Source organism: Myotis myotis, unplaced genomic scaffold, assembly GCF_014108235.1.
Source record: "Myotis myotis isolate mMyoMyo1 unplaced genomic scaffold, mMyoMyo1.p scaffold_m19_p_7, whole genome shotgun sequence".
Classification (NCBI taxonomy): domain Eukaryota; kingdom Metazoa; phylum Chordata; class Mammalia; order Chiroptera; family Vespertilionidae; genus Myotis; species Myotis myotis.
Genome location: NW_023416379.1, coordinates 77,310,471 through 77,334,722, shown reverse-complemented (window position 1 = coordinate 77,334,722; position 24,252 = coordinate 77,310,471). Strand labels below are relative to the sequence as shown.

The 24,252-nt window shown below is 43.9% G+C and overlaps 1 protein-coding gene across 1 annotated transcript in view; it reads right to left on the bottom strand.

Annotated features, from left to right (window-relative positions):
* Positions 1–24,252, bottom strand: part of ELOVL5 (ELOVL fatty acid elongase 5) — an 80,407-nt gene that overhangs the window by 10,891 nt on the left and 45,264 nt on the right. Inside the window, exons 2-3 of the mRNA XM_036316487.1 lie at positions 15,471–15,536; positions 12,096–12,283 (exon numbers count right to left, since the gene is read on the bottom strand). Coding sequence (XP_036172380.1) covers positions 12,096–12,283; positions 15,471–15,528 — 246 coding nt within the window. The 5' untranslated portion in view covers positions 15,529–15,536. The remainder of the gene's footprint in view (positions 1–12,095; positions 12,284–15,470; positions 15,537–24,252) is intronic.

Genomic DNA, 24,252 nt, shown 5'->3' with positions numbered 1-24,252 from the left:
AAGACAAGGTTGGACTAAATATCTCTAAAGGTTCCGTTCTAATTTTCTACAGTCTCTCTGTTAAAATTTCTTCATCTGATCTTTCTTCATCTGAAAGACCAGCACCCACAAGGTAATTTATTAGAAGGTATATTATCTTTTTGGTCTTATACAACTCTCTAAAGTTATGGCCAGATAAGCATACTACATGCAGACCTATCAGAAGTCCCAGGAATCAAGATAAAAAGCCCGAGTCCAAAGTGCAGTTGGGAGAAGTCTTACAACTAAGGATAGAAAGGAGAAGCCACATCAAGACTGACAGGAGGGGCAGAGGCATCGAACGGTTGGACTCACACCCACGTGTGGTGGATAAAAATCAGGAGGGATATCTTGACTGCAGAGCCCCCCCCCCCCCCAGAGGAGCAAGGGGTCCCAGTCCCACAACAGCCTCCCCTCTGCCCCATCCCAAGTTTCCAGAGCTGGAAAGAGAAGTCCCCATAACTTTGGGATGTAAAAACCAGCAGGGATTGAGGCTGAGTGAGATGGAAGGCTTCTGGAGTCCCAGGCCGTTCCTCTTAAAGGGCCTGCTCATGGGCTTACTCAGACTCACTCCCTCTGAGCTCCAGCTCTGGGGGGCAGCTTGAAAGGAACTGGAGACAGACAGGGAGGAAGTGAATTGTCTGGCTTCAGGGTGAGAAGCAGAGGGGCAGCTTTCTCCCAGACAGAAGTGCAGACAGAGGCCATTGTTCTTTTGAGCTGGCAGGCAGGCACCATTTCTGAGTCTCCCACCTGGCTTACACTGTTTGCCCACCCTGGTGATTCCCTGAAACCCCACCCACCCAAGCTGTTTCCAGTGGCTTTTCCATACAAATGGCATGTCTTGGCTCATGCTTCAGATTTTCCTAAAATCTCTCAAACACGCATCTGGCCTTGGCGTGTCCAGTACCTCTCGCTAAGTGGCCACAGGCCCAGCACTAGCAGCAGCCAGCCTTGATTTGCAGCTAGGCCTCTCCTGGACACCACCTCCAAGTCCAGCACAAGTAGCAGCCATCTGCAGGACCCATGGCATGCTCTTGCTTGAGCACGCCCATGCCTTGTATCTCTGTTCTTTTTCTCCTAGACTCTAAGGTACCCCACAAGATTTGCAATCGGGAGAGCAGTGGGCAACAGCACCTCATCCAAGCTTACTCCCTGAACCTATCTCCAAAGCCCCCTTTGCTCTCTCTCTCTCTCCTATTGCTTCTTCTATCTTAACAACTTCTTCCCCATAATCCCATTGACACCCCGACCTCAAGCGTGGGCACAAGTCGAGGCGTCTGTTAACTTGAGCAGAAGGCACTCTCTGTCACATGCCTCCTTTCTCTTAAAATGTCCTTCACAAGGAATCCAGGTGGGATTGCCTCGACTCTAAGCTAATTAACCTAAAATCCCATTTGCTCCCCTCATAAATGACAACAAAATAAATCTGCCTAAAACACCTGTTAGAGGCTAAAAAACTCAAAATTAGGTCTTGGGTGATGAACTTCCCAATACTGAGAAGCATAACACAAGTACACAAACCAGAAGCTGCTCACCGCCGAGCCCACCACACATCTACCTCAGAGGATCCTGCAGGCACTCTGCCAGACTTCACTGCAACACTCCCTGGACCGATCACCGCTGCCACTCAACCCAGAGAATTCTGTGTTTAAAACCCTCTGGTGACTCGTCACTGACTTCAGAATGAAACCCTAAATCCTAGGCACAGTATTCAGAAATACACATTCTTCCACAGTGATCCTCCATGCTAATCCTTCTCCCTGGCCAACAGCAGGCCGCACCCACCTCTGTCCTCCAAGCCCACCACCTCTCCTTAGCCATTGCACACGACCAAGGGGAAGAGCACAGATGTGGGCACTAGCCAGAACAAGGCTAACTCCTCGTTGATCCGTTTAGCTGGGTGATCTGGGGAAGGTATTTTAATCTCTTTGGGCCTCAGTTTCCTCACTGTTCAAATAGCATAAAAATAATACTCCTGCCTCTTAAGGCTGGGAAATTAAGGAGATGGAGTGAGCAATGCTTCTCTTATCCCACCTGGAATGCAGGGTAAGCACAATCAATGTAAGCAACGACCATTCCTTTCTTCCTTTCAGCTGGGATGCTCTCTGCAACCACGTACCCCATCTCCAGCTCTAAAAATCCCGTCTACCCTTCAAAGTTCGGTTAAAACTATTTTCTTCATGGCTGCTCCCTTCAGCGCTCCAGCCTGCTGTCCATTCTTCCTCCAAGCTCACTCTGCGTGACTCGTACCTACTTGCTCACATGCTCCCTTTTAAGCCCTAGTTCATGGGTCTGTTTGAAGCAGCTTGCAAGAGCTCAGCAGTGCCTGTGGCTCCCGCCTCCATGGAATCCAGCGCGGGCACTTGTACAGAGGTGCCCAACAAGTCATTAGCGGGACTACTGACAGCAGCTTAAGGTACTGCTCTTGTCCTCCAGATCCAGGTCTGATGTTTTATTTGTAGGGGGAAAAAAAGGCTTTGTTTTTGCTTTTCAAATGGAGGAACTGGAATACAAGAAAGTATCTCAATGAGGTTTGAACGTGACATTTATCTGAATTCTGTTCACAAGATGAAAAGCAGTCTTCAAGAAATATATTGGTGGCATGAAAAGTTCAATTCTGAAATATCCGGGGCTTCAGAAGGGTTAGAATAGCAACACACGAGGACCAGCACCTGAATTAAATTTTACTAATCTAAGAGTCTCAGAGCATCCTCCATAAAGCGGCCAGTATCAGCATCCTCTCCCCCCATTCCCGTCAGAAGGAAACCACACAGTTCTGTGCTTTAAGACCCTGTGGTGACTCATGACTGTGAGTAACAGACCCCAGAGGCTTTCCAAGCAAAGTCCTGGCCTTCCCTCCAGCCCTGCAAGGAGACAATGCTCTAGTCAACATCTCATCTTTCCCTCCAGGGCTCAGGCCGGGCTTCTTTCCAAAGAGCTGCCTTGGTCAGTCCCTGGAAATTCACCGCAGGGGGAGAGGGCCAGGAGGCTGCACAAAGGTGAGGCTTCTGGGAATCAGGTCGGAAGAGGGCAGGACTGTACTCCCATGAAGGAGGCCACAAGGAGCAGCTCCCACTACCTGCCCAGGTCAACTGGACACTGCTGAGCACTCCAGGGGAGCACCACACTCTACCTGGCTTCTCCCAGGTAACTGAGATACAGCAGCATCGCACAAACCACATCTGCTCTCTCCTTCCTCAGAGTAAAGCCAGCGTGAATCAGGCCATAAGCATGCGAAGAGTTACGATTAACGCCCAGCGAGAAGCTTTCTTCTCTCTTTGTGAGACAAACTCAACAACCAAAGATGGTTTCCTGCACCTTCTCAATTAAAGAAAAAGTTAGGCGGGTGCCACAGCTGGGTCTGGGATGACACAGTTCATGAAGTGAGTCATTTCTACTGCTGCCATTTGACTTTTCTCAACTGACACCACATTTAACCACAAAGGAGGTATAACCTTTAGCATGATATCCATTTCTATGGTACCTTCCGGAATGCTACAAAAGCAGCTCCAGGAACAAGGTCATTTGAAACACTTAAAAAATAAGCAGAAAAATGTCATCCTGGGTGGCCCTTCTCAGTCATTCACCCCAAGATGTCAGAGCAGCAAGATAACTCTCCTTTGGTGAGAACGGCTTGATGAGCTGTGTGGTGATTATCCCCTGTGCAGAAACGCAATGAGAGGTAACGAGACAGAGACAAGCCACACTGGCATGCGAATGTATCGAGGGACATTTCTAAGCAATACCACCAAGTGTGTGGGGTTGATAATTTCACAACCTGGCTTCTAGGTGAACTTCCAAGTGTGTATTTTTAGACCTAGTAGAAGCGCATGTTCTTCATAAGGAAACAGGCGAGAGAAGGGTGGCCTGAAGTTATACAGCTTCATGGAAGCACTCCTGGGACCAGCACCCAGGAATCCTGATTTTCAGCACAGATGTTCCTAGCTCCCTTGCCCTTCTCTGAGTGTGAACCCTTAGTGGGCACAGTGGGGCTACTCCACCCGTGAATAATTCTGTGGAAAAGTAGCCCTTTAGCTGCATCTTTATCTTCAGCAGATGCTTGGTTTAAAATTAACCATCAGCTCCTCCAAAATTAAATGTACCTGTTCCCTCCAGTGTTTAGCTGGCCAATCTCGGCAGTGCCGTTACGGAAGAGGGTCGGGTCAAAGCATGTGGTTTTGAATTTCAAACCGTTCATGTCCGGAGCATAAGGATGCGCATTAAGATAACTTTACACCCGTGACCTCCAAGTGTTTCACTCCCCTTATGACGGGGAACACCACTGGGTTAAAGCTGAATGGAATACTCTTGGTTAAGTCATAAGGAGAGGCTCTGTACACTAGAGAATTCTTTAGAACAAAGCACAAAGAAACAGCTTGTCCTCAAGCCCAACCTGGAACAGGTATGTCTGGCATCTCTCCCTGAACTCCAGGCCGGGTCCTCTTTGCTGGCAGTTCTTTTCTTTCTGCTCGGGCCTCCTGAGAGGTGGTTTCAGGCAGGTTGCTTCCACATACCCGGCAAGAAGCACTTATTTTATATTTCACGGGGGTGGTAGTGGCTGGGGAGAGAAAAACCTCAAGCGAGATTTAGCTTTTTGAGGCAGTGCTGCCCAATGGTTTGGATGCCAGGTCCACCCGGGCGCTTTCTCTCTGCAGAAAGGGGGTGATGATAGTGCGATGAACATTAAATGAGTTAGCCCAGCACCTGGCATGAGGCAGGCTCTATAGAAGTCTCTGCTATGAATCTAACCAAATGATAGCAAAATAGCTTCCAACACTCAACAGCCCATGACTAGGTCTGAAGTGGGGCTGCTCCTACTGTGTCCAGAAGCCCCAGCCAGAGCATCCTTTGCATAGAGAGAGACCTCCAGCCCAATGACTGGCTTTCAGCCTTGTTTTGCTTCAGCTGAGGGTTTGCAGATGATGTGCTCCTGTTATACCAGCTGCACAGCCGTGTTAACACAGGTTTGCAGGGTCAGTTTAGAGGAGTCCGGCCGGGCTTTGGACAAACCCCAGCTGCCTCTCTACTGGAAGGCATTCCTGTCTCTTCCCCCGGGTGTGAGGGGTGAGGAGAAGGCCGTGTGGGCCGCATCCTTCTCTCCATTTTCCCCGCTGAATGGCATTCCCTCAGGGCAGGGCCAGGTACACGAAGGGGCAAGCAACTGTGGAGTCTGCCACTCCCTGAGAGGGTTCTTTCTGAGCAAGGAATTTCAGCTGTTAAGGGAACTGAAGAGTGGGAAGCATTTCAGGCAATGCTCAGGCCTCGTAAGTATTCATCTCACCAGATGTTTCAACTTTTCTGTACCTCTCTTAAATGGGAAAAAGCAGAATAATAAATATCTTTTCAAAGGATTTTGGCAAACAAAATACAACTTTTTTTTATAAAACTCAATAATCAATTGCAAGGTCTCTTAAGTGTTTTTCCAAATGTCATTTTCCCACAATAAGGTATCTATTTTAGGAAAGCCTGAAGGGAAAGAAAAACAAGACTGTTTAGAATATAATGTTTCCAAAGCAACTGCTCTGTGGTTCTATGGAGGATGCTCAAAGCCAGAGCCCTGGGGGGAACTCCTGTCAGGTGCCTGGGGAGCTACCCCCACAGTATCCACCCCCCAGTTAGAGAGGCCAGAAAGCACAGGCAGAACACTCATCCCCTCAAATGCTCAGCTTCTTTCATCTTCCCAGTAATGCAGCATCAGAGATCTTCAAAAGAATCCTGGAAAACACTGACGTCTGGTCCTAGCAAGGCGGCAAAAGGAACAAAAGCAAAACCAAACCCCCCGCTATTAACACAAACACAGAAATGCTACATGAATCACCGAAAACGCCACCGGCACTGATGCCTAATTACAAGGTGATGCTTTTTCCCCCAAAAAAATTATTCTGTAAAGAGGAAGTTAGTCCTTTTACTGGTTCACAGGTTGACACTCAACCACTGAGCCATGCCGGCTGGCTGGTTAGTCCTTTTAAAATCTTTCTTTTATTTGGGAAGACACATTTACCTGATATGACCCCAGCAATTGCTAGCCTGAGATGCTTAACAGGATGCCCAACAAACCATTCTACTTTTTTTTAAATGGTAAAGAAATTTAATGTAGATTTAATATTAATTCCCAGAGGCATGGCATCACAGACATAGCTGAAAGAAACCTTTTTAAAGAATATTTTTAAAAGCAATATAGCAAATGGTTCAGTTTGGAGATCACTGTCTTACATCTCTATCATGGAGAAAAACAACAACAATGTTTCATGTTATAGTATGAAAAAAGAATGAGCAATGAACTTTTAGAAAGAAAATATAGTCATTGAAACTAAAAATTAATGAAATAACAGATCAGACAGTTGAAAGTATGAGTGAATTAGAAGAATGCAGAAGAGAGATAGAAAGCTACAAAAAACAAAACAAAAGAGAGGGCATGTGGAGTCTGAGACTGTCCCACACGTGTCTAATGGAGCCCGAGGAGGCACTGGAGATGGAGGGAGAAAGGTGGTCAAGGAGAAGATGCCGAGTACTTTCTCAAATTAATGAAACAAATTCTCAGATTTCAGGCGCACAGTCCCGAATGAGGTAAATAAAAATGGATGACTAAGTGCACTATTTTATTTTTAAATGCAATTTTAAAATACCTGGAAAGAAAACGATGACCTACAAATGTACAAAAATGGAATACATCTTCAGAGTGCTCAGGAAAAACAGACTTAGAATTCTACACCCTGCTAAAATACTGCTCAAGCATAAATACAAATAAAATGATGTCAAATAGAAACTCATAGAATGTATCCTTTACAGAAAAGAACTATTTCAAAAGGCAACTAAACCTCAAAGAATGGATTTCACAGATCAATAGTGAGAGAAAAAAAATCAGTAAGCATTGATTGTGATAATGATGATTGATTAGGACCTTAGGAAAAGGTGGAACTAAACACTTGCTAACAATAAAATGGAGGATGGGGAATCAGAGAATAACTTTTCTAAGCTCCTTGTATTATTTAGGAAAATAGAAATAATCACTTTAGACTCTAATAATTTAAGAATGGATGTTAAGGCCTGACAAGTAGCTTAATGGTTAGAGCATTGGCCCGCATACCACAGGGTCGCAGGTTCCATTCCTGGTCAAGGGCATGTACCTGGGTTGTAGGTTTGATGCCTAGCACCAGTTGGGGTGCATGCCGGAGGCAAACCGATGGATGTCTCTCTATTTCTCTCTCTTTCCTCTCTGTCTGTCTCTTCCCCCTCCCTTTCACTCTCTCTCTAAAAAAAAAAAAAAGAATCAATGGAAAAATATCCTCAGTGAGGATTAACAAAAAATAAAAAATATGGGTAACTAATAGAATTAGAGCGAATAACTTTTAAATCGGTAAAATGAAAAAATATATGAAATTCAAAAAAATGCAAACAAAAAAGGACAAAGAAAATATGTACACACACACACACACACACAAAGATACAAATTATTCCAAATAACTAACATGCTACATGAAAATGGATTAAATTTCCCCACTAAAAGACAGAGACTGTCAGATTGGGTCATTAAACTCTTATATGAGTATCTGGTAAAAACAGAAAAAAACACAATCACATGTGCACAAGGAGACATATCCAAGGATATTCAACATAATTATTAATTGGAAACCTTATGTCCATAAAAAAAAAATCACACAGATAAAATGGTAAAAGGAATTCTAACACTGAAATAACACAGAGAAGTTAAACCAAATATATTAACCTTAAAATTCAACATGGATTCATCTCAAAATATGTCAGCTGAAAAAAGTTATTTGAAAAAGAGTATAAACAGTATACCATTTATGTAAATTTAAAAAACTGTCTCAGAATATACTATATATTATCATGTATACATACATATAGAGTAAGATCATCAAAATATATCCAGAGAAGAAACATATGAACTTTAGAAGAAAGTTAAATGTATTTTGTAATGTTTTCTTTTACAGACAAAAAATTCAAAACAGTAAGAAAATGTTAATATTTGTTAGGTGCATAGATATCATTTATGTGATTTTATTTTCCATATTTTAAAGTAGTTCCAAAATTACAAGTGAATGTGAAAATTGCAAAAGGAAAGAAAGAATAAGTTTTGGATCTGTGCCAATCTAAATACATAGCTGTCAATCACTGTTTTAAAATTACACTTTAAATGTCTGAATGTGTGTGTGTCAGAGAATTCTCTCCCACTACTCATAGCATACACTTCTAACTGCAAGGGAATAAACACATATAAATACTAAAAAAATAATCTTATTTGTAATCTGTGATTTGTCTTTGTGAGATAAAGTAAAACTGTGGTTCTGGCATTTGCTTTCCTCCATCCTAATGCGTAGGACACATTGGGTGGACCAGACCAACAAGAGAAGAAAAGATGCGGAATGAACATTGTCAGGACAGTCATCCGGTAAGCCCGTGATCTGTGTGAGAGGAGGCACATCCACCAGAACCCTTTAATGGAAAAAAAAAGTGTCACGTTCCTTGGGAATGGGGAAGCAAACTACGCTGAAAAACCATGCCTGTAGCTAAGTCCCCTCACAGCTTCACAGAGGAACCAATCCTTGAATCGAGTCCTCAAAAATGAGACAGAGGCTGTCAAACCGAGGTGGGCCTAGGTCAGAAAGGAGGAGAGCATTTTTAAGCGGTAGGGACCAAAGAATGAAAGAGCCTGGTGCTGGAGGGGGCAGGGGCAGTCGAGTAGTGCTGGGCCTAACGGGCAGGTTATGAATGCTCAGTGGTTCCTCCTAAGGAGAGGTTAGCAGGCAGTTCTCTCGGTTCAAAGTCATGTGGGCTGTGCAATACTAACCCCAGCAGCGACTGAAGAGTCGCAGGATCAGTGCAGGGAGCAGGCTGAGCAGGGACTATAACAAATCAAGCACTTAGATCCCCTCTGCTTAGTGGTGATGCTGAGGCAAAGAGAAGACAGCAGACACACCAAAATGGTTCCACATCAGGACAGAGCAGCTGCCTAAGTGGGAACCTCATGGTTGATATGTGCACACAAAGGAGTCAGAAGCTGCTCAGACAGCTTGCTGGGTGGGCCAAGGGAAATGCAAGTCCCGCCCCGTAATTTGGAAAAGCCACAGTTTCGCATTGGGTAGGTGGGGATTCCCAATCTGGGGTTTGGGACAAGGGGAAAGACAAGTAGATAGTTAAAAAAACAAACAAACAAAAACAGTGGGGCATTTATTCAGAGGAAATATGCCCTGACTCTAGAAAGGAACACAAGATTTTTCTGTTTGCTACAGGGGGACTTTTACAAAGCTGAGTTAATGCAAACTAAGTTGTTTCTCTTTTATAACTTCAAATTTTATTTCTGAATAAGAAATAAGATCACCATTGATTGTATCTTAGACAACCCAAGTAAAAGCTAAAAGGCTTGCATAAAGTCCTATACTTTCAATCTAAAACGTCTCACTGTTCAAATATACTTCTAATCAGGGATCTATGACCTCTTTCCTGGAAATAAACACCAAATTCATGAGATAAGTAAAAGTAATGCCACGACTCTCTTCTTAATTTTCTTCCTAACAAATGCATAAACTATGAACAAGTCTACTTTCTTTCTACATTTGAAACTGTTACTCGATGTTAAAACTGTCATGTATTTACTTTCTTCTAGCAATTTTACAGTTTCTGTGATTACCAACCATTTCCTTCTTATCTCTTTTCTGTCAAGATTTCTCCTGGTCTGCTTCAGTTAAGACAACTTTTTTTTATCTTAACCTAGAACTTGCAAAGGCAGCTGTGAATTCACGCCACAGGATTAAATAAACAAAAATATCAATGACTAAACATTTATTTTTCAAATTCTTTGCAGACCCAAATATGTAGATAAGCATGAGGGTGAAGATTAACAGTCATGACCATGTCAATTGTGTGACCACAGGCAAACAACTCTAACTCTTGAGATATTTCTCTGAAACCAGGGCCCGCTGGGCTCCACGACCGCCTCAGCTGGTTCTGTTCTGCAGCTCCCTGGCTGCCCTCCTGCTTTAGTCCCTAGAATATAAGTGCTAAGTACAAAAAGAAAAACCGGTAGCGAAAATGAAACTAAAAATCTTGACAAACGATTTGTTACCATGCTATTTCTGATGAGATTATGTCAGTGCAGAGGGGGGAAAAAGCCAAGTGTAACTATCGTTTAAAAGTTGGAGTACCAGGGCTTATTTCAAACTCAGGCATATCTGACCTGGGTACAGTTTATAGTCTTAATTTGATTTAAGGAATTATTGCCCCCCCCCCTTAGCTATGACTTCTCAATGTATTTTAAATTGTGAGTTCAATTGTTATTTCCCGTCTCTGTATATTGCTTAAATCTCTATAGTCAATGCACAGGCACTGCTCAATGCCTTCTATTGTGCTCATAAAGCTGTCAGAAGAAAATCTATACTTATTAAATGCTTTCACTCATTTATACAAAGCAGCAATTTATGCAGCACTTCCCCCATCTCTTCACCAGGAAATGATCTGTTTAAGAGAGGTTACATGATGAAGCTGCTGCTGTATCTTAGGGTCAGAGAAACATTCAAGGCATCAGGTGCTTAAGTTCTATAAGACTTAATAATCTTACATATTTTTTTTCTCTAGACCACTGCTATATGTAATAGGAAACTCTATAAGAGCTTTCTTAATGAAATAGCTCTAGCATCTATCAATTATGAGAAAGTCAACGGTTCATTCTAAAAAACCTGCCAGCTGGCTGCGGTTTTGTCCCTTGGACACACAGAGTTGGGCACAGTGCTGGGCCCAAGAGTCCCTCCTGTGCACTGGCCCTGCCTCCAGTCCTGCCATCTCCCTCTTGCAGGCTAATTATACTGTCTTTGTTCTAGAATAGGACAGAAACAAAGCAAAAGAGGAGTTGTAAGCATTTGACAGAGTCAAGCATAAAAGTAATGATACGTAGCATCTAGTGTTGTGGTTACAAAATCGTTACCATGGCTTATGAAATACGTGTGGGAGAACAAGACACAGACCTCCCACAGCTACAATACCTCTGATGATCAAATGCAATGTTTCCCAATAGCTTATACACCCATATCCATCCTCATACACAGCCAGCCACACACAGACAGGGAGCCATCACAGCCTGAGGCTGACACAAATTTATTCTTTCTTTAAACACTAATTTTAAGATTTGTATTCAGCACTCCCCTTCCTTCTCCCCTTTATCTTATTCACTACTCCGTGGAGAATTAAAGCCACAATAAAAGGTCAAAAATCTGAACAGGACTGCTTAAAAGTGTCTGTTTGGGGTATGGCTTAATTCTCCATCTCAGAGATGTAGCCATAATTCTGTGTTATAAGACACTTGTGTTGTAAGCCTGAAAAGTGTAGTCCTTCCCCTAAAATTGTGCTTACTACTGGAGGGCAGTCCGCCCGACCTCCTCAGCTTTTAAAGGCTGTATTACTATACTTTGCAAAATAGGAAGGACATAGTATCGATTCTGGTTTGTCTTTCATTTTTATTTAAGCTACATTTGACTTTGAGATCATCAATGTGGTCTCCAACATTCCAGTTATATAGAAGAAATAATTAGGTCTGAACATATGCAAACCACTCAAACCTTAACACAGATCTCCTATCCACTCTTCTTAGCTTTTAAAAAATAATTTGTCAAATCTCAAACCTATTTACAGTTATCAGATCAGGATAGATGCTGACTTACCACAAACACAACCAAACACTGCTAACACCCACTTCCTTCCTCCCCACCTCTAAACAAGAACCATCTATTAAATACTTATAATAAAGTGCTCACAGATCTGTTTTTCACGTTTTGTTCATTTTCCACTCTTTATTCTGCTCGCATAAGAGTATTTCTGAAATATTTATTTTACTTCTAAATATAATACAAAACATGAGAATCAATAGCAAAGGCTTCTATTTTACATATTCCAGAGGGCAAACAACGCTGGCATTTTGAAATATCAATTTTCAAACACACTCAAAGTATATTAATGTACTTGCTCTCCGAGTTCCCCTACCACCTTCTTCATTTAGGAACACAACTCAGGATAGCAACATGAGCAGAGTTAAGTGAGAGAAAGCCCGTGAACCTCGGACCTACCTCACAGAACATATAGAGCGACAGCAAGGTGAGCCCAAGGTTATACACCACTAAAATCCTTCGGCAAGCGAGCGGCTGCCTGTTCTTCATGTATTTGGGCCCCAGCCATACAATTAGTAAGTATATGGTGGAGCAGATGAAAGTAGGTATATAATTGTCCAGAAGAAACCATCCTTTTACTCTGGTATCTGGAAAATAATAAAGGAACAGTAGTTAGTGATCACCACAACCTTTTTCAAATATATAAAAAAAAAATCTCTAACCACAACTGTATAATAGTTTCCTAATACTAATGTTCCTATTGCCAACAGAGCAACAAGAGGAAGCGTTGAGTTTTCGGTCTATGTCATCCAAGATGAAGCTCCCTGGTACACGTTCTGAACAACAATGTGTATATTACTCATGATTTTTGCTAAGTAAAATAATAATTTAAAAAATCCTTTCCAAAAAAGCCTTAAAAAAAAAAAGAGAGAAAGCTAAATTTTCCATTAACTGGATTTATCAACCAGGTTTGTTAAATTATGCATGGGGTAATGAAACCCTAGACACGGCAGTCTTTGAACTCCCAAGTCCTCCATCTCAGCCAAGAGTCAGCAAGCCCTCCCAGCATGCAGACTGAGAGGCAATGTGCCACTTAGCCAGCTTAATGACAGCCACTGATTCGACAGGCAGCATCTGCTGGGAGCGCAGCGGTCACCAGCACAGGGCACGGTGATTTTTTTAAAGTGAGGGTGAAGCAGCAATGACCAGTAAGTGACTATTTAAGGTAATAAGGAACCACGTGAGGAGTAGAGGCTTGAGAAGACCTACATGGTTTCCAGGGAGCTACTTAGTCTAGGAAAGAACTCCCTTGCTCCCACCCCATTTCCTAGGCAGGAATGAGGAGGAAAAGAAAATTAGCTCTAAGTAGCTGCCGGCAGCAATGTGATAACCTTCTCCTGGGATGGGAGTCAACTCCCTGGCAGCCAGATCCCCTAGCTGCTATCCGTCTACTGCAGTGGTTCTCAACCTTCCTAACGCCGCGACCCTTTAATACAGTGCCTCATGTTGTGGTGACCCCCAATTTCATTGTTACAAATTGAACATAATTAAAGCATAGTGATTAATCACAAAAACAATATGTAATTCTATATGTGTTTTCCGATGGTCTTAGGCGACCCCTGTGAAAGGGTCATTCGACCCCCAGGTTGAGAACCGCTGGTCTACTGCAAGATTCAATTTCTTCTTCTGGCCGACACCCAGGAAGCCACCTCTGCAGCCTGTTCCCCTCCGTAGCCTGCCCTGGCGAGCCCCCAAATCCTGTGGCTTCTCCTAGGCCCCCCTCGTCTGGAGCTCAGAAGCACACGAAGGTTTCACATCCTGGATCCTCTGAGTCACGGCAGCTAAAAGAGACAGCCTCTGTCCCTTCTCTACCTCCTGGCTGGACACCTTGCCTTTTCTCTGGTGCTTTTTCCCTTGACCTCATGGGACAAGCCTATGTGTACTGGGAGGACCTGTCAGCCTGCTCTCTTGCAGATACCTAAGTTTTCCCCCAGGCTTCCTGGCTTTCCTCCTTGGCGTCAGAGGGAGAGAGCCTCTCCCCTCTCCCACTAGTTGGGCTAGTGCGGTAGAAGGTGTTACCACCAGTTCTGTAGAATTGGTGGTTCTCAGAAGTCCGTCAGGGAAGTGGCCGGCCCCAGTGAGCTCAGCAAGGGGATTCTTAACACCTTTGTTTTCAGCTGTCAATTCTGAGAAAACAAGTTCCCACTTAGCAACTAACAGATGTTTGCATGTGAGTTATGTTTCAAAACACAAAAAGGATACACACAGAAATCTCCCATTTCCTTTTGCTTGAAGTTCTGTCTACACCTTGCTTTTTAAGTTTTATAACAGATCTTCATCTTTCCATATTAGCCAAGTATCCAACCTCCTTCCATAAAGCCTAGTACTTCCCGGGCAGCTGGGACCTAGCTAATCATGGTCATCCTCACCCACTCTCTGGTGACAGGTGCAGACATGGGCATGTGAAGCAGAGATGGCCACTGAGCTTTGATAAGATGACAGCTGGTGAGGGGCTCTGGGAAGGGTTTCCTTGTTCGTAAACCCATGCAGATGAGATTTCTTCCTCCTCTGCAGCCATCCCACCACAACGGGTGGGGGACCTGTTCTGAGGACAGAGCTGCTGCTGTACTGAGGATGCAAAGTAGAAAATGACAAGAACAGGGATTGCTTAACAGCATTCAGCCCCTGAAATAACTCAGGAGTTGACCTTGTAATGCAAGCTAGTAAGTTTTATTATTGTTTCAGCGAGTGAAAATGGAATTTTGGAGTCCCGTAAAGCTGAAGTGGGGCATTGTCCCAACACAAGCATACAGATGGATCTAACTTTCTTTTCCACGGGCTGCACACAAATGTATTTATATTTAACCTGTCCCCTATGAATGGGCATCTAGGTCATTTCAGTTTTGACAAGCAATGCCTTAAGGAGCATCCTGATGTTCATCTTTGCATAATTGATCAAGATTAGTTGTAGGATAAATTCTTAGGAGTCAAACAGTTGAGTCAAAGGGCATGTGCATTGTAGTTCCAACAGAAGACACAGCGACCCTCCAGAGAGGTTACACCAACTTAGGCTCGCTCTCCACATCCTCACTGTCACAAATGGCATCACACACGATTTCATCTCTGCCTTACGAATAAACTGCTGCTTTCTCCTGAGTTTTAAAAATCATGAGTGAAACCCAGAATCTTTTAAAAGATCTGTTTTAAAATTGCAGTTTCCCTGTAAATTATTTCTGTGAACCTAAAAAGTTCCTTCTTTATAGGTCAGACCCTGAGAAACATTTTTGATGACATTAAAGGAAGGCAATCAAGGAGCTGATTTACTTCCTAAGAGATAATAAAAGATGAAGAGATGGTAAAATGTGAGTGCATGTGTATTTATTTCCTTGTTGACGTGACACAATGTGGAAGGACATTAAAAAGCCCTGACAATGGTCAAAGGGAAAGAGTTTTAAACTGCTAGTGCAATAGTGCATTTTGGAAGCCAGTTTCAGCTGGAGACTCCTAAGAATTGAGGAAAACATACAGGTGATAATGGTGAAATCTTGGCATTTTCAGGCTACAAGCCTGATAGCATAATTTGATTTCTTGCTAAAACAAGCAGAGGGTCACAGGAGCTGTGTCTCTGCTCCAGCAGCCGGAACGTGGCCCCATTTCAGTAACCATCAGAGGACTTCTCCAAGCCCCTTGTTACCCAGGACAAGGCGTTAGTCTTATCATAGAACATGCTAATGTTTTCTAGAATATCATCACACAATATTTGCAAGTGGCTATATCCAGGAAGGGGGTGGAGGGTAGGGAGAGGAAAGGAAGCAAAACCAAAAACCACCTTACCTCGGGGGCCTAGCAATGCCTTGAAATAGGTGCTAAGTGATGCATCAAAATGTTCCATTTTAAAACCTATTAAGAAAAAAAAAAGACATTGATTAAGCTCTACTCAAAATGCTTTTTACGTAGTATATTTCCTAAGAGAACAAATTTTCCAAGAATATGCTATACACAAGGTTAAATTCCCTATGTGAAAATATTTCTTTTAATCTCACAGAAGTAACTTATCTGCTAGTTCTAATTTGAAAATGAAAACGAAAGACACAGTCCCGTGAATTCACTTTAGAAGTGCCAGTCTAAACTTCTCTCAGTCCCATAAAAACACCACGTGAAGCTGAAATCTCAGTGGGGAGGAGTGAAATGGGAGGGGATGGTGGCAGACAGGAGGGGATCCCATGAGGCAAGAACAAGGCAGAGCCAAGAGGACAAAGACAGGAAGTGCTGTATCAAAGGAAGGAATGCCACAGTGAAAAGGTGGTTTTCTCTGCTTGTTACTTTTATTTATTTTTTTAATGCTTCATTCATGCCCACAGTAAAAAATTCTAATATTAAAAATGAAAAGAGGTCCCAGCTGGTTTGGCTCAGTGGATAGAGCCTCGGCCTGAGGACTAAAGGGTCCCAGGTTCGATTCTGGTCAAGGGCACATGCCTGGGTTTCGGGCTAGATCCCCAGTGGGGGGTGTGCAGGAGGCAGCTGATCAAGGATGCCCTCTCATCATTGATGTTTCTGACTCTCTCTCTCCCCCTCTCCCTTCCTCTCTGAAATCAATAAAAATATTTTTTTTTAAAAAGTACAAGTGAAAGATAAATACCACATGATCTCACTCATTTGTGGAATATAAAGAACATTATAAACTGTTGAATAAAAATAGAGGCAAAGAAGCATTGAACAGACTGTCAGACTATAGCGAGAAGGTAGGGGAGGGTTGGGGGGCGGTAAGAAATCAACCGAAGGACTTGTGTGCATGCATATAGGCACAACCATCAGAAGCAAGACACTGGGGGGGTGGGGAGGGGCGGTTAGGGGAGGCGGGGGAAGGTCAATGGGGGAAAAAAAGGAGACATATGTACTACTATTTGTAAGATCTTAAACAATAAAATAAAATTTAAAAAAGGTACAAACAAGAGAATGAATAAATGGAACAAAAAAAATGTATGTGGATAGGCTATCTTTAAAAAAATAAAAATAAAAATGAAAAGAGGTGGTAAAAAAAATCTTATCACTTCCCTCCAACCACAATCCCTGAAGCCCCAATACCAGGAGAAACCTAATGGTGAGATTTTTGGGTATACTTCCCAAGATTTTTCTCTTTTGCACACAAAAGAGGCCATACTAAATGGGTGTTTTTACAACTGTGGATTGTAGATATAGATCATATATTAGTAGATGATCAAGTTAACTTAGTATTAAAAATAATGATAATGAAAGTGAGAATGAATACTGTTTCATAAATCTTTAATGTTATTGTATCATATTTATAAGTAGGACGTACTCAGCTGTGATGTAAAATATATTCTTAATGGGGGCGGGGTGTCACAGAAAAAAAGAAGCTTAGAAAAATACTGTTATACCAAGAAGTATATACAGTAAATCCTCACTTAACATCCTCAATATGAACTATGGCAAAATGAAACCAATTTTACCATGCCTGGGTTTTGATAAAAACAAGAGTTAAGTTCTCATGGCATCTCATCAACATTATAACGAAATTATGTTATTTGAGGACCTGCTGTATATATTACTTGCTTGTTTTCACTTAATAAAACATCTTGAGGATAGTACCAAATCAATAGTTACGTCTCTAACTCCACCTTCCAAGATTTCATAAATCCCTTATTTCCCCCTTATTCATTTCCCCCTTATTCAAGATTGACATTTATAGGGCAGCTAGGCAACTTTTTATACACAAATGGTCTAGATTTCCTATATTAACTATAGGAGACATACATTTTCAACTTTCCTGGCCATTACTCTTATAGAAATAACCACAAACATTTTACCTTCCAAGAGCAAAGGCAAACATCAGTTTTATTAACCCAGCTGTTAATCATTTAATGCTACCTCTCTTCCTTGGCTTGCCACGCTGGAGCATATGTGTTCTTTGGCTAATGTGAGGTTACCTAATGGGCTCTCTCCAGCCCGGCTGTGAGATAAGAGATAGGCGAAGCCATCAACGACACTGCAAGAAGTAGCTACCAGGGTGCTGGTCCGGACGTCTGTCCAGCCCCGGAGGGGACTCAGGGAGGTGACTCACTGTCTCTGTCCATGGCTAGAAACCAAGAAGTCACCACAGAGCCAGCGGTTAGGTATACCACCTTTGTCCCTCAATAGTTACACACTGGGTCACTCGGTCACTTCCGACATTTAAAAAATAAACAGCTCTTTAACATACTGTATTCCTAAGACCATTCTTATCCTGAGCCACGTTCCTCCCTCAGACTGAACCTCTTCAGGGGACAAAAATTCTAGAGCATCTTAAGAAGAATCTGTTAAACTTCACATTTCCTCAGCAGAATTTTTTTTTTTTAAATATATTTTATTGATTTTTTACAGAGAGGAAGGGAGAGAGATAGAGAATCAGAAACATCGATGGGAGAGAAACATCGATCAGCTGCCTCCTGCACATCCCCTACTGGGGATGTGCCCACAACCCAGGTACATGCCCTTGACCGGAATCGAACCCGGGACCCTTCAGTCCGCAGGCCGATGCTCTATCCACTGAGCCAAACCGGTTTTGGCAGCAGAATTTTTCTTAAAACTGTTTCCATGCTTAAATAAGAAATGTTTTATCTATTAAAGGCTGCTTAACCTTATCTATGTTTTCATAATCTATTGAAAATCATCTAGAAAATGCAAGTTTTGGAAGACAACCATCATGTTTTTGTGCAATTGAACTCACTCTGACACAATTTAACTTCGTCTGAGATGGAGTAGGCCCTGCACCTCAATCGAAAGCAAATAGAGGGACTGCTCAAGGAGGAAAGAGGCCATACACGCCATGACTATTGGAAGAACTAACTGCTGATGGACAAGCTGATGGACAGACTCACCCCCTTCTAAGACATTTCAAAGCTGGACCCTGCTATGACTGGATGGGTACACCGCTTACTGGTGGGCCTAACACCCGGGTACTCGGCATGAAGGAGCTGAGAGCAGGCATACCAGGCTGCCGATGATGAAGTGGTTCAGAGCTGGCCTCTCCTCAGACAATCTGGGTTTGAAACTTATTTTCCCACTTACTAGCGATGTGACTTTGGACACGTCATTTAACCTCCTATCATAAAACGGGAGAATTAGTAGTTGCCTCTTAAGGTTAAGAAGGTCAAATAGTGTCCTTAGGCAGTGCCTGGCGTGCAGGAAGCCCACGGTAAAGGCTTCTTACTGTGTGTTTGCCACAGGCTCAACTCCATGATGAATACTGCCCACTACCTGTGGGCACCGGGTTCCTCTGCAGGGGCACTGTTGGCACTCTGTCCCTGGCCCGTCCATGAAATACCACCAGCAAGCCCCAGTTGTTGTGATAACCACCATGTCCACTTCAAGTCCTATCACCCCCAGGAGCACAGCAACAAAGGTGGAGGCGTGCTAACACCTTGGGAGACAGTCTCTAAACAGGAAAGGCGGGGCTAAAATTAGCATGCTAATTAGATACACACATACCAAACACCTACGGCGTACAAGATTGCCAAACCGGAAGAAACACAAAGGAGCATGCCTGGAGACCTCGAACAAACAAGCCGTTCAGGACGCTGTGAGCCAAACACAAAATCCAGTTTGCTAAAGAGTAGCTGTTAGAATGATGCGCACTGAAACAAGCTGCGTATACACCTTTGATACCAAGCTGTAAAAATAAGGTTCACATAACAGTATCCTGGGAGCTAGCACCCGGAAGATCCCTGACAAGGGCAGTCAGGGGCTCATGACGATTTTTAACTAAGAGGCCTTTCAGAGAGCTCTTAGTGGCCAGTTTTGGTTTCCACGCAAGGAAGAAACAGGAAAGCTGGAAACAGGAGCACAGGAATATTTTCAAATGATAGGAAACAGACCGGTAGCGTGGAGTTGGGGAGGAGGGAAAAACATGAGTAGGCTTAAAAATAAAAAAAAAGGCCCCTAAGAAAGTGGTACAAATGACCTGTCATTACCAGGACAATGCCCAGGACAAAGTTGAACTTGAGAAACTAGGCTAACATCACGGCAACAGAAAAACAGCTTGATGAAACATATGGCGAAATTTCAGTCCCAGTGAACTGAACCCAGCAGCAGGCTGCCACAGTGTGGAACTCGGTACTTGGAGGCACTGAAGAATTCTGCTACAACCATCTGTCCTGAATAATCCGGATCTAAACCGGTCTCGAGCAGAGGCCCATGGAAGTGGTAGGTGCAGGAGACTCCTGTCTTGCTCAGACGGAACATCTCCACACAAAAGCACACTCGAGGGGTGGGCGTCAGCAGCAGCACATCTGTCTCACACTGCGTTTCTCTCCGCTGGAGAAGGCTTCTCTCAGGCTTGCAGAACTTTTCACAAACTTGGGAGCACATAAAATAGCTAGTGATCCTGGCCAGTGTGGCTCGGTGGTGAGTGTTGACCCATGAACCAAGAGGTTCGATTCCTGGTCAGGGCACAGGCCAGGGGTTGGGGCTGGACCCCCAGTAGGGGGCGTGCATGAGGCAGCCGATTAATGTTTCTCTCTCATCCTTGATGTTTTTCTCTCTCTCTCCCTTATCCGTCCTCTCTCTAAAAATTAATAAAAAATATATTTTAAAAAAGTCTAGTGAAAGTCTCTGAAAAGACATGAGTGGGAAATATAGTTTTCAGAGAGAGTCGCTGAAAGTCTGCGTTGAAAGGAAGGAGGAAGCCCAGAGCTGGGCTTACTGAGCAGCAGAGTCCTGATCCATGGCTCACAGGCCTGCTTCTGTGCCGGGCTCCGCCGTGTTAAAGGTTTTCCCCAAACTGTGCTCCTACCACGCCCACAACCAGCATGCGCTATAACCTCCTCAGACAGGTTTGTTTTTACACAAGTCACCAAGAGACACCGGCACCAAAGGTTTTCTTCCATCCTTTACTCCACACAATGTCATTTTTGTCTAGCCAGCTACACGTTTCCCACCCCTCGCTCCCGGGTGCACGTTTCTTCATTCACATCACACACTTCCTGGGTGCCTCCTATGTGCCAGGTGCCTTACGAAGGCCCCGAGGGAACAAAAGTCCAGGCTGGGGTGGAAACACACACATACAAAAGGTTATGTAACGTAACTGATGGCGAGAAGAAATAAAGCAGGCTGAGGGGATGGGCTCACAGAGTGGGAATTGCAGTTAGGGAAGGTGACCACAGAGCAGGGACCTGATGCAGAGCACGAGCACCTATCAAGAGAGAGACAGGTGGGTGGCATGGTCCCAAGGTCAGGGTTGCTTGGCATGTTCAAGGACCCCAGGCCAGGCCAGGGGTAGAGGGCAGGCAGCAACTCGGAGAGGCCTGTCCTCCACTCCCTGCCCGGTGCCCCGACCTCGCTCAGAGGTGGTTCACAGATAGCAAGCACGCTGCGTGACTTGCAGAGAGCATGTGGCCACAGGCTGGGAACAGAAGACTGCCAACCCTTAACTGCTCACTGCCACCATCCCCTCTTGCTCCGGCTGCAGACTGCCTGACAGCACTGTGCCCTTTTCCTTCTCGTCTCCCTCGCTGAGCCTATCTGCTGTGCCACAGGCACAGCACAAAAGGTGTCAGCAAATGAATTCTTCACTGCCGGACTGGCCCGGCCCGCCCCGCTGGGTAAACGGGCACTTGCTGAGCGGCCTGTGGGCCGAGCAGCCTGAGGGCCGAGCCACACTGTTTTGTACTTTTCTAAAGGAATGGGGGAGGCACAGGGCCCTGCGAAACCCTTGATACTTTGCCTGTTGGTCTGGAATCATGGGAACAGCATGACCCACTTTGCACAAAATGTCAACCGCACTCCCAGGCCTGCAGCCTGCCTGCCTGCTACAGTGCCCATCTCCCAAGCTGCACGGGGACCAGTGACATCACTTCTCAATAACCTGCGTCACTCTCCAGGCAGCTCGGTGACCTGGGTCAAGTGGGAACACAGCTGCTCTGTGCAACGGTACTAGCAAGGACCAAGCCCAGGAGCTGGGACCATGGAAGAGGAGCTGTGGTCTGAAATGCAGCAAAAGAATAAGCCATTCTCTGATCTGGCTGGTTCCCCACATGCAGACAGGAGCAGGGGTGGTCAGCCCCTCCCAGGAACCAGATCATGCTGACACCAAGCCACGCATGGCGTCCCCACCTCTTTAGCCGGGAGTCTCTGACACCCACTCAACCTATGGGGCTTCCCGGCACTGCAGGCGGTGACAGGGAGTAATAGGATCCATTAAAAAAAGCCCTAATCACAACAGTATCCAAAAGCTATTAACTCACTAGTTCAAGGGCGACACACAGAAAATGATGACTATGAAAACAGGATAAGGGTAGAAAACAGAGGCAGGTAAGTAAATTAGAATTGATTTTAAAGGATTCCTCTTTTATGTACATTTTTCAAAAGCCACTTCACACTATCAAATTCAGGAGTGCTTTGGTAACCATGCAACTGCGTTATAATTGTGCCTCACTGTAAGTCTCTCACTAAGAAAAGCCACTCATTGGGGCCGGTCATTCCCTATATTAGAAGAGAATATGGGCGAGAGTTCAACATGCGGTCACCTAAAGCACGTATTAGTACAGGTGCTAGGAACTTGCCCCGGACACAGAACTAAGTGTTTTAGGGCTGAGGTGAGCATCAGGCCTCCAGTCAAAAGAAACACTGGAACTACCATAGCAAAGATACAGAGACCTGGAAATACTGACGCAAGCAGAACACAAAAGGGCAAAAACCGAATCCCCGAAGAGAGCAGTGCTCATGCGGAAAATCCATCTGTCTATTAGTTAGCTCTCTTCGGGAGTGGCTTGCCCAGGTGAATCATCCGCATGAGGTTAAGCAAGCATTAATGTTCACTTTGATCCAATATCAAACGGAGTCTGCTGGAGGCTTGTGGGGGAAAAGACACTATAATAAGCTTTACAGCTCTCCCCTCCCCCTTCCTTTCCATTTGGCTCCCAAAAGGGACAACAAAATGTGAGAGGACTGGGGGCAGGCACCAAAGGAAGAAGGTTGCTGGGCTTAATGAGAGATGGTGTAGTCAGTTGCTTCCATCACAATTCTCTAGATGAAGTTGAGAATTATTATTATTTAAAATCTTTATTGCTGAAAGTATTACATTTGTCCCCTTCCCTACCCCCCTCCCCCGGCCCCCCACTGGTCCCTTCTAGCCCACCTCTGCCCTCTTCCCCAGGCCTTCACCACCCTATTGTCTGTGTCCATGGGTTATGCATATATGCATAAGTTCTTTGGTAGATCTCATCCCACCTACTCACCCACCCCTGCCTGCCTTCCCTCTGAGATTCCACAGCCTGTTCCATTCCTCTATGTCTCTGGATCTATTTTGTTCAGCAGTTTATTTTGTTCATTAGATTCCACATAAGAGTGAGAGCATGTGATACTTGTCTTTTTCTGGCTGGTTTATTTTGCTTAGCATAATACTCTCCAGGTCCCTCCATGCCATCTCAAAGGTTAAGAGATTTTTTTTTTTTTTTTTTTTTACTGCTGCATAATATTCCATGGTGTAAATGTACCACAGCTTTTTTATCCACTCATCTACTGATGGGCACTTGAAGTTGAGAATTATGACGGGAGCAACATATGAAGTTATCTGCCTTGATAAAAATGCAATAGACTTACAAGTCCAGAAAGCACAAAGAGTATCAAACAAGAGGGCCCAAAGAGGCCCACACCAAGACACATCATAATTAAAATGCCAAGAGTTAAAGACAAAGAGAGAATCTTGAAAGCAAGAGGAAAGTAGTTCCCTACAAGGGAGTGCCCATACATGTCAGCTGATTTCTCAACAGAAACTTTGCAGGCCAGAAGGGAGTGGCAAGAAAAATTCAAAGTGATGAATAGCAAGGACCTACACAACCAAGATTACTCTACCCAGCAAAGCTACCATTCAGAATTGAAGGTCAGATAAAGAGCTTCACAGACAGAAAAAGCTAAAGGAGTTCATCATCACCAAACCAGCATTACATGAAATATTGAAGGGTATTCTTTAAGAAGAGGAAGAAGAAGAAAAAAAAAAGATAAAAAACATGAACAACAAAATGGGAATAAATACACACCTATCAACAATTGAATCTACAAATCAAAATAAATGAACAAGAAATCTAATGTACAAAATAAACTGATGAATAAAATAGAATCAGAGGCATGGAAACATGGAACAGACTGATAAATCTCAGAGGGAAGAGGGTTGGGGGGGGGGGGCGGGAAGAGATTAACTAAAAATCTTACATGCATGTATGCATAACCTATGGACCCAGACAATAGAGTGGTGAAGGTCTGAGGAAGGGTGGGAACTAGGTGGAGGAGGTCAATGGGGGCAGGGAAATGGGGGACATCTGTAATATGCTCAACAACAAAGATTTGAAATAAATAAATAAATAAAAAATACAAAAAATGCTAATGCTAATCATTCTGGCCATTTATACCTGGAGCAGGAGAAAGCTACTTGGCAAATGAAAAGGACTGGGATCTTGAGGCAAATCTGCTTTAAAGAATATCAAGATTAAAAAATAATTATGATAGTAAAGAAAATTAATTTCCTAAACCCACAACTAGGCTATTTGCTGACTCCAAAGCTGAGGGTTAGAGACCTTTAGGTTCTTCTTGCTGCTAAGGCGGTGGTAGAAGGGAGCAGTCA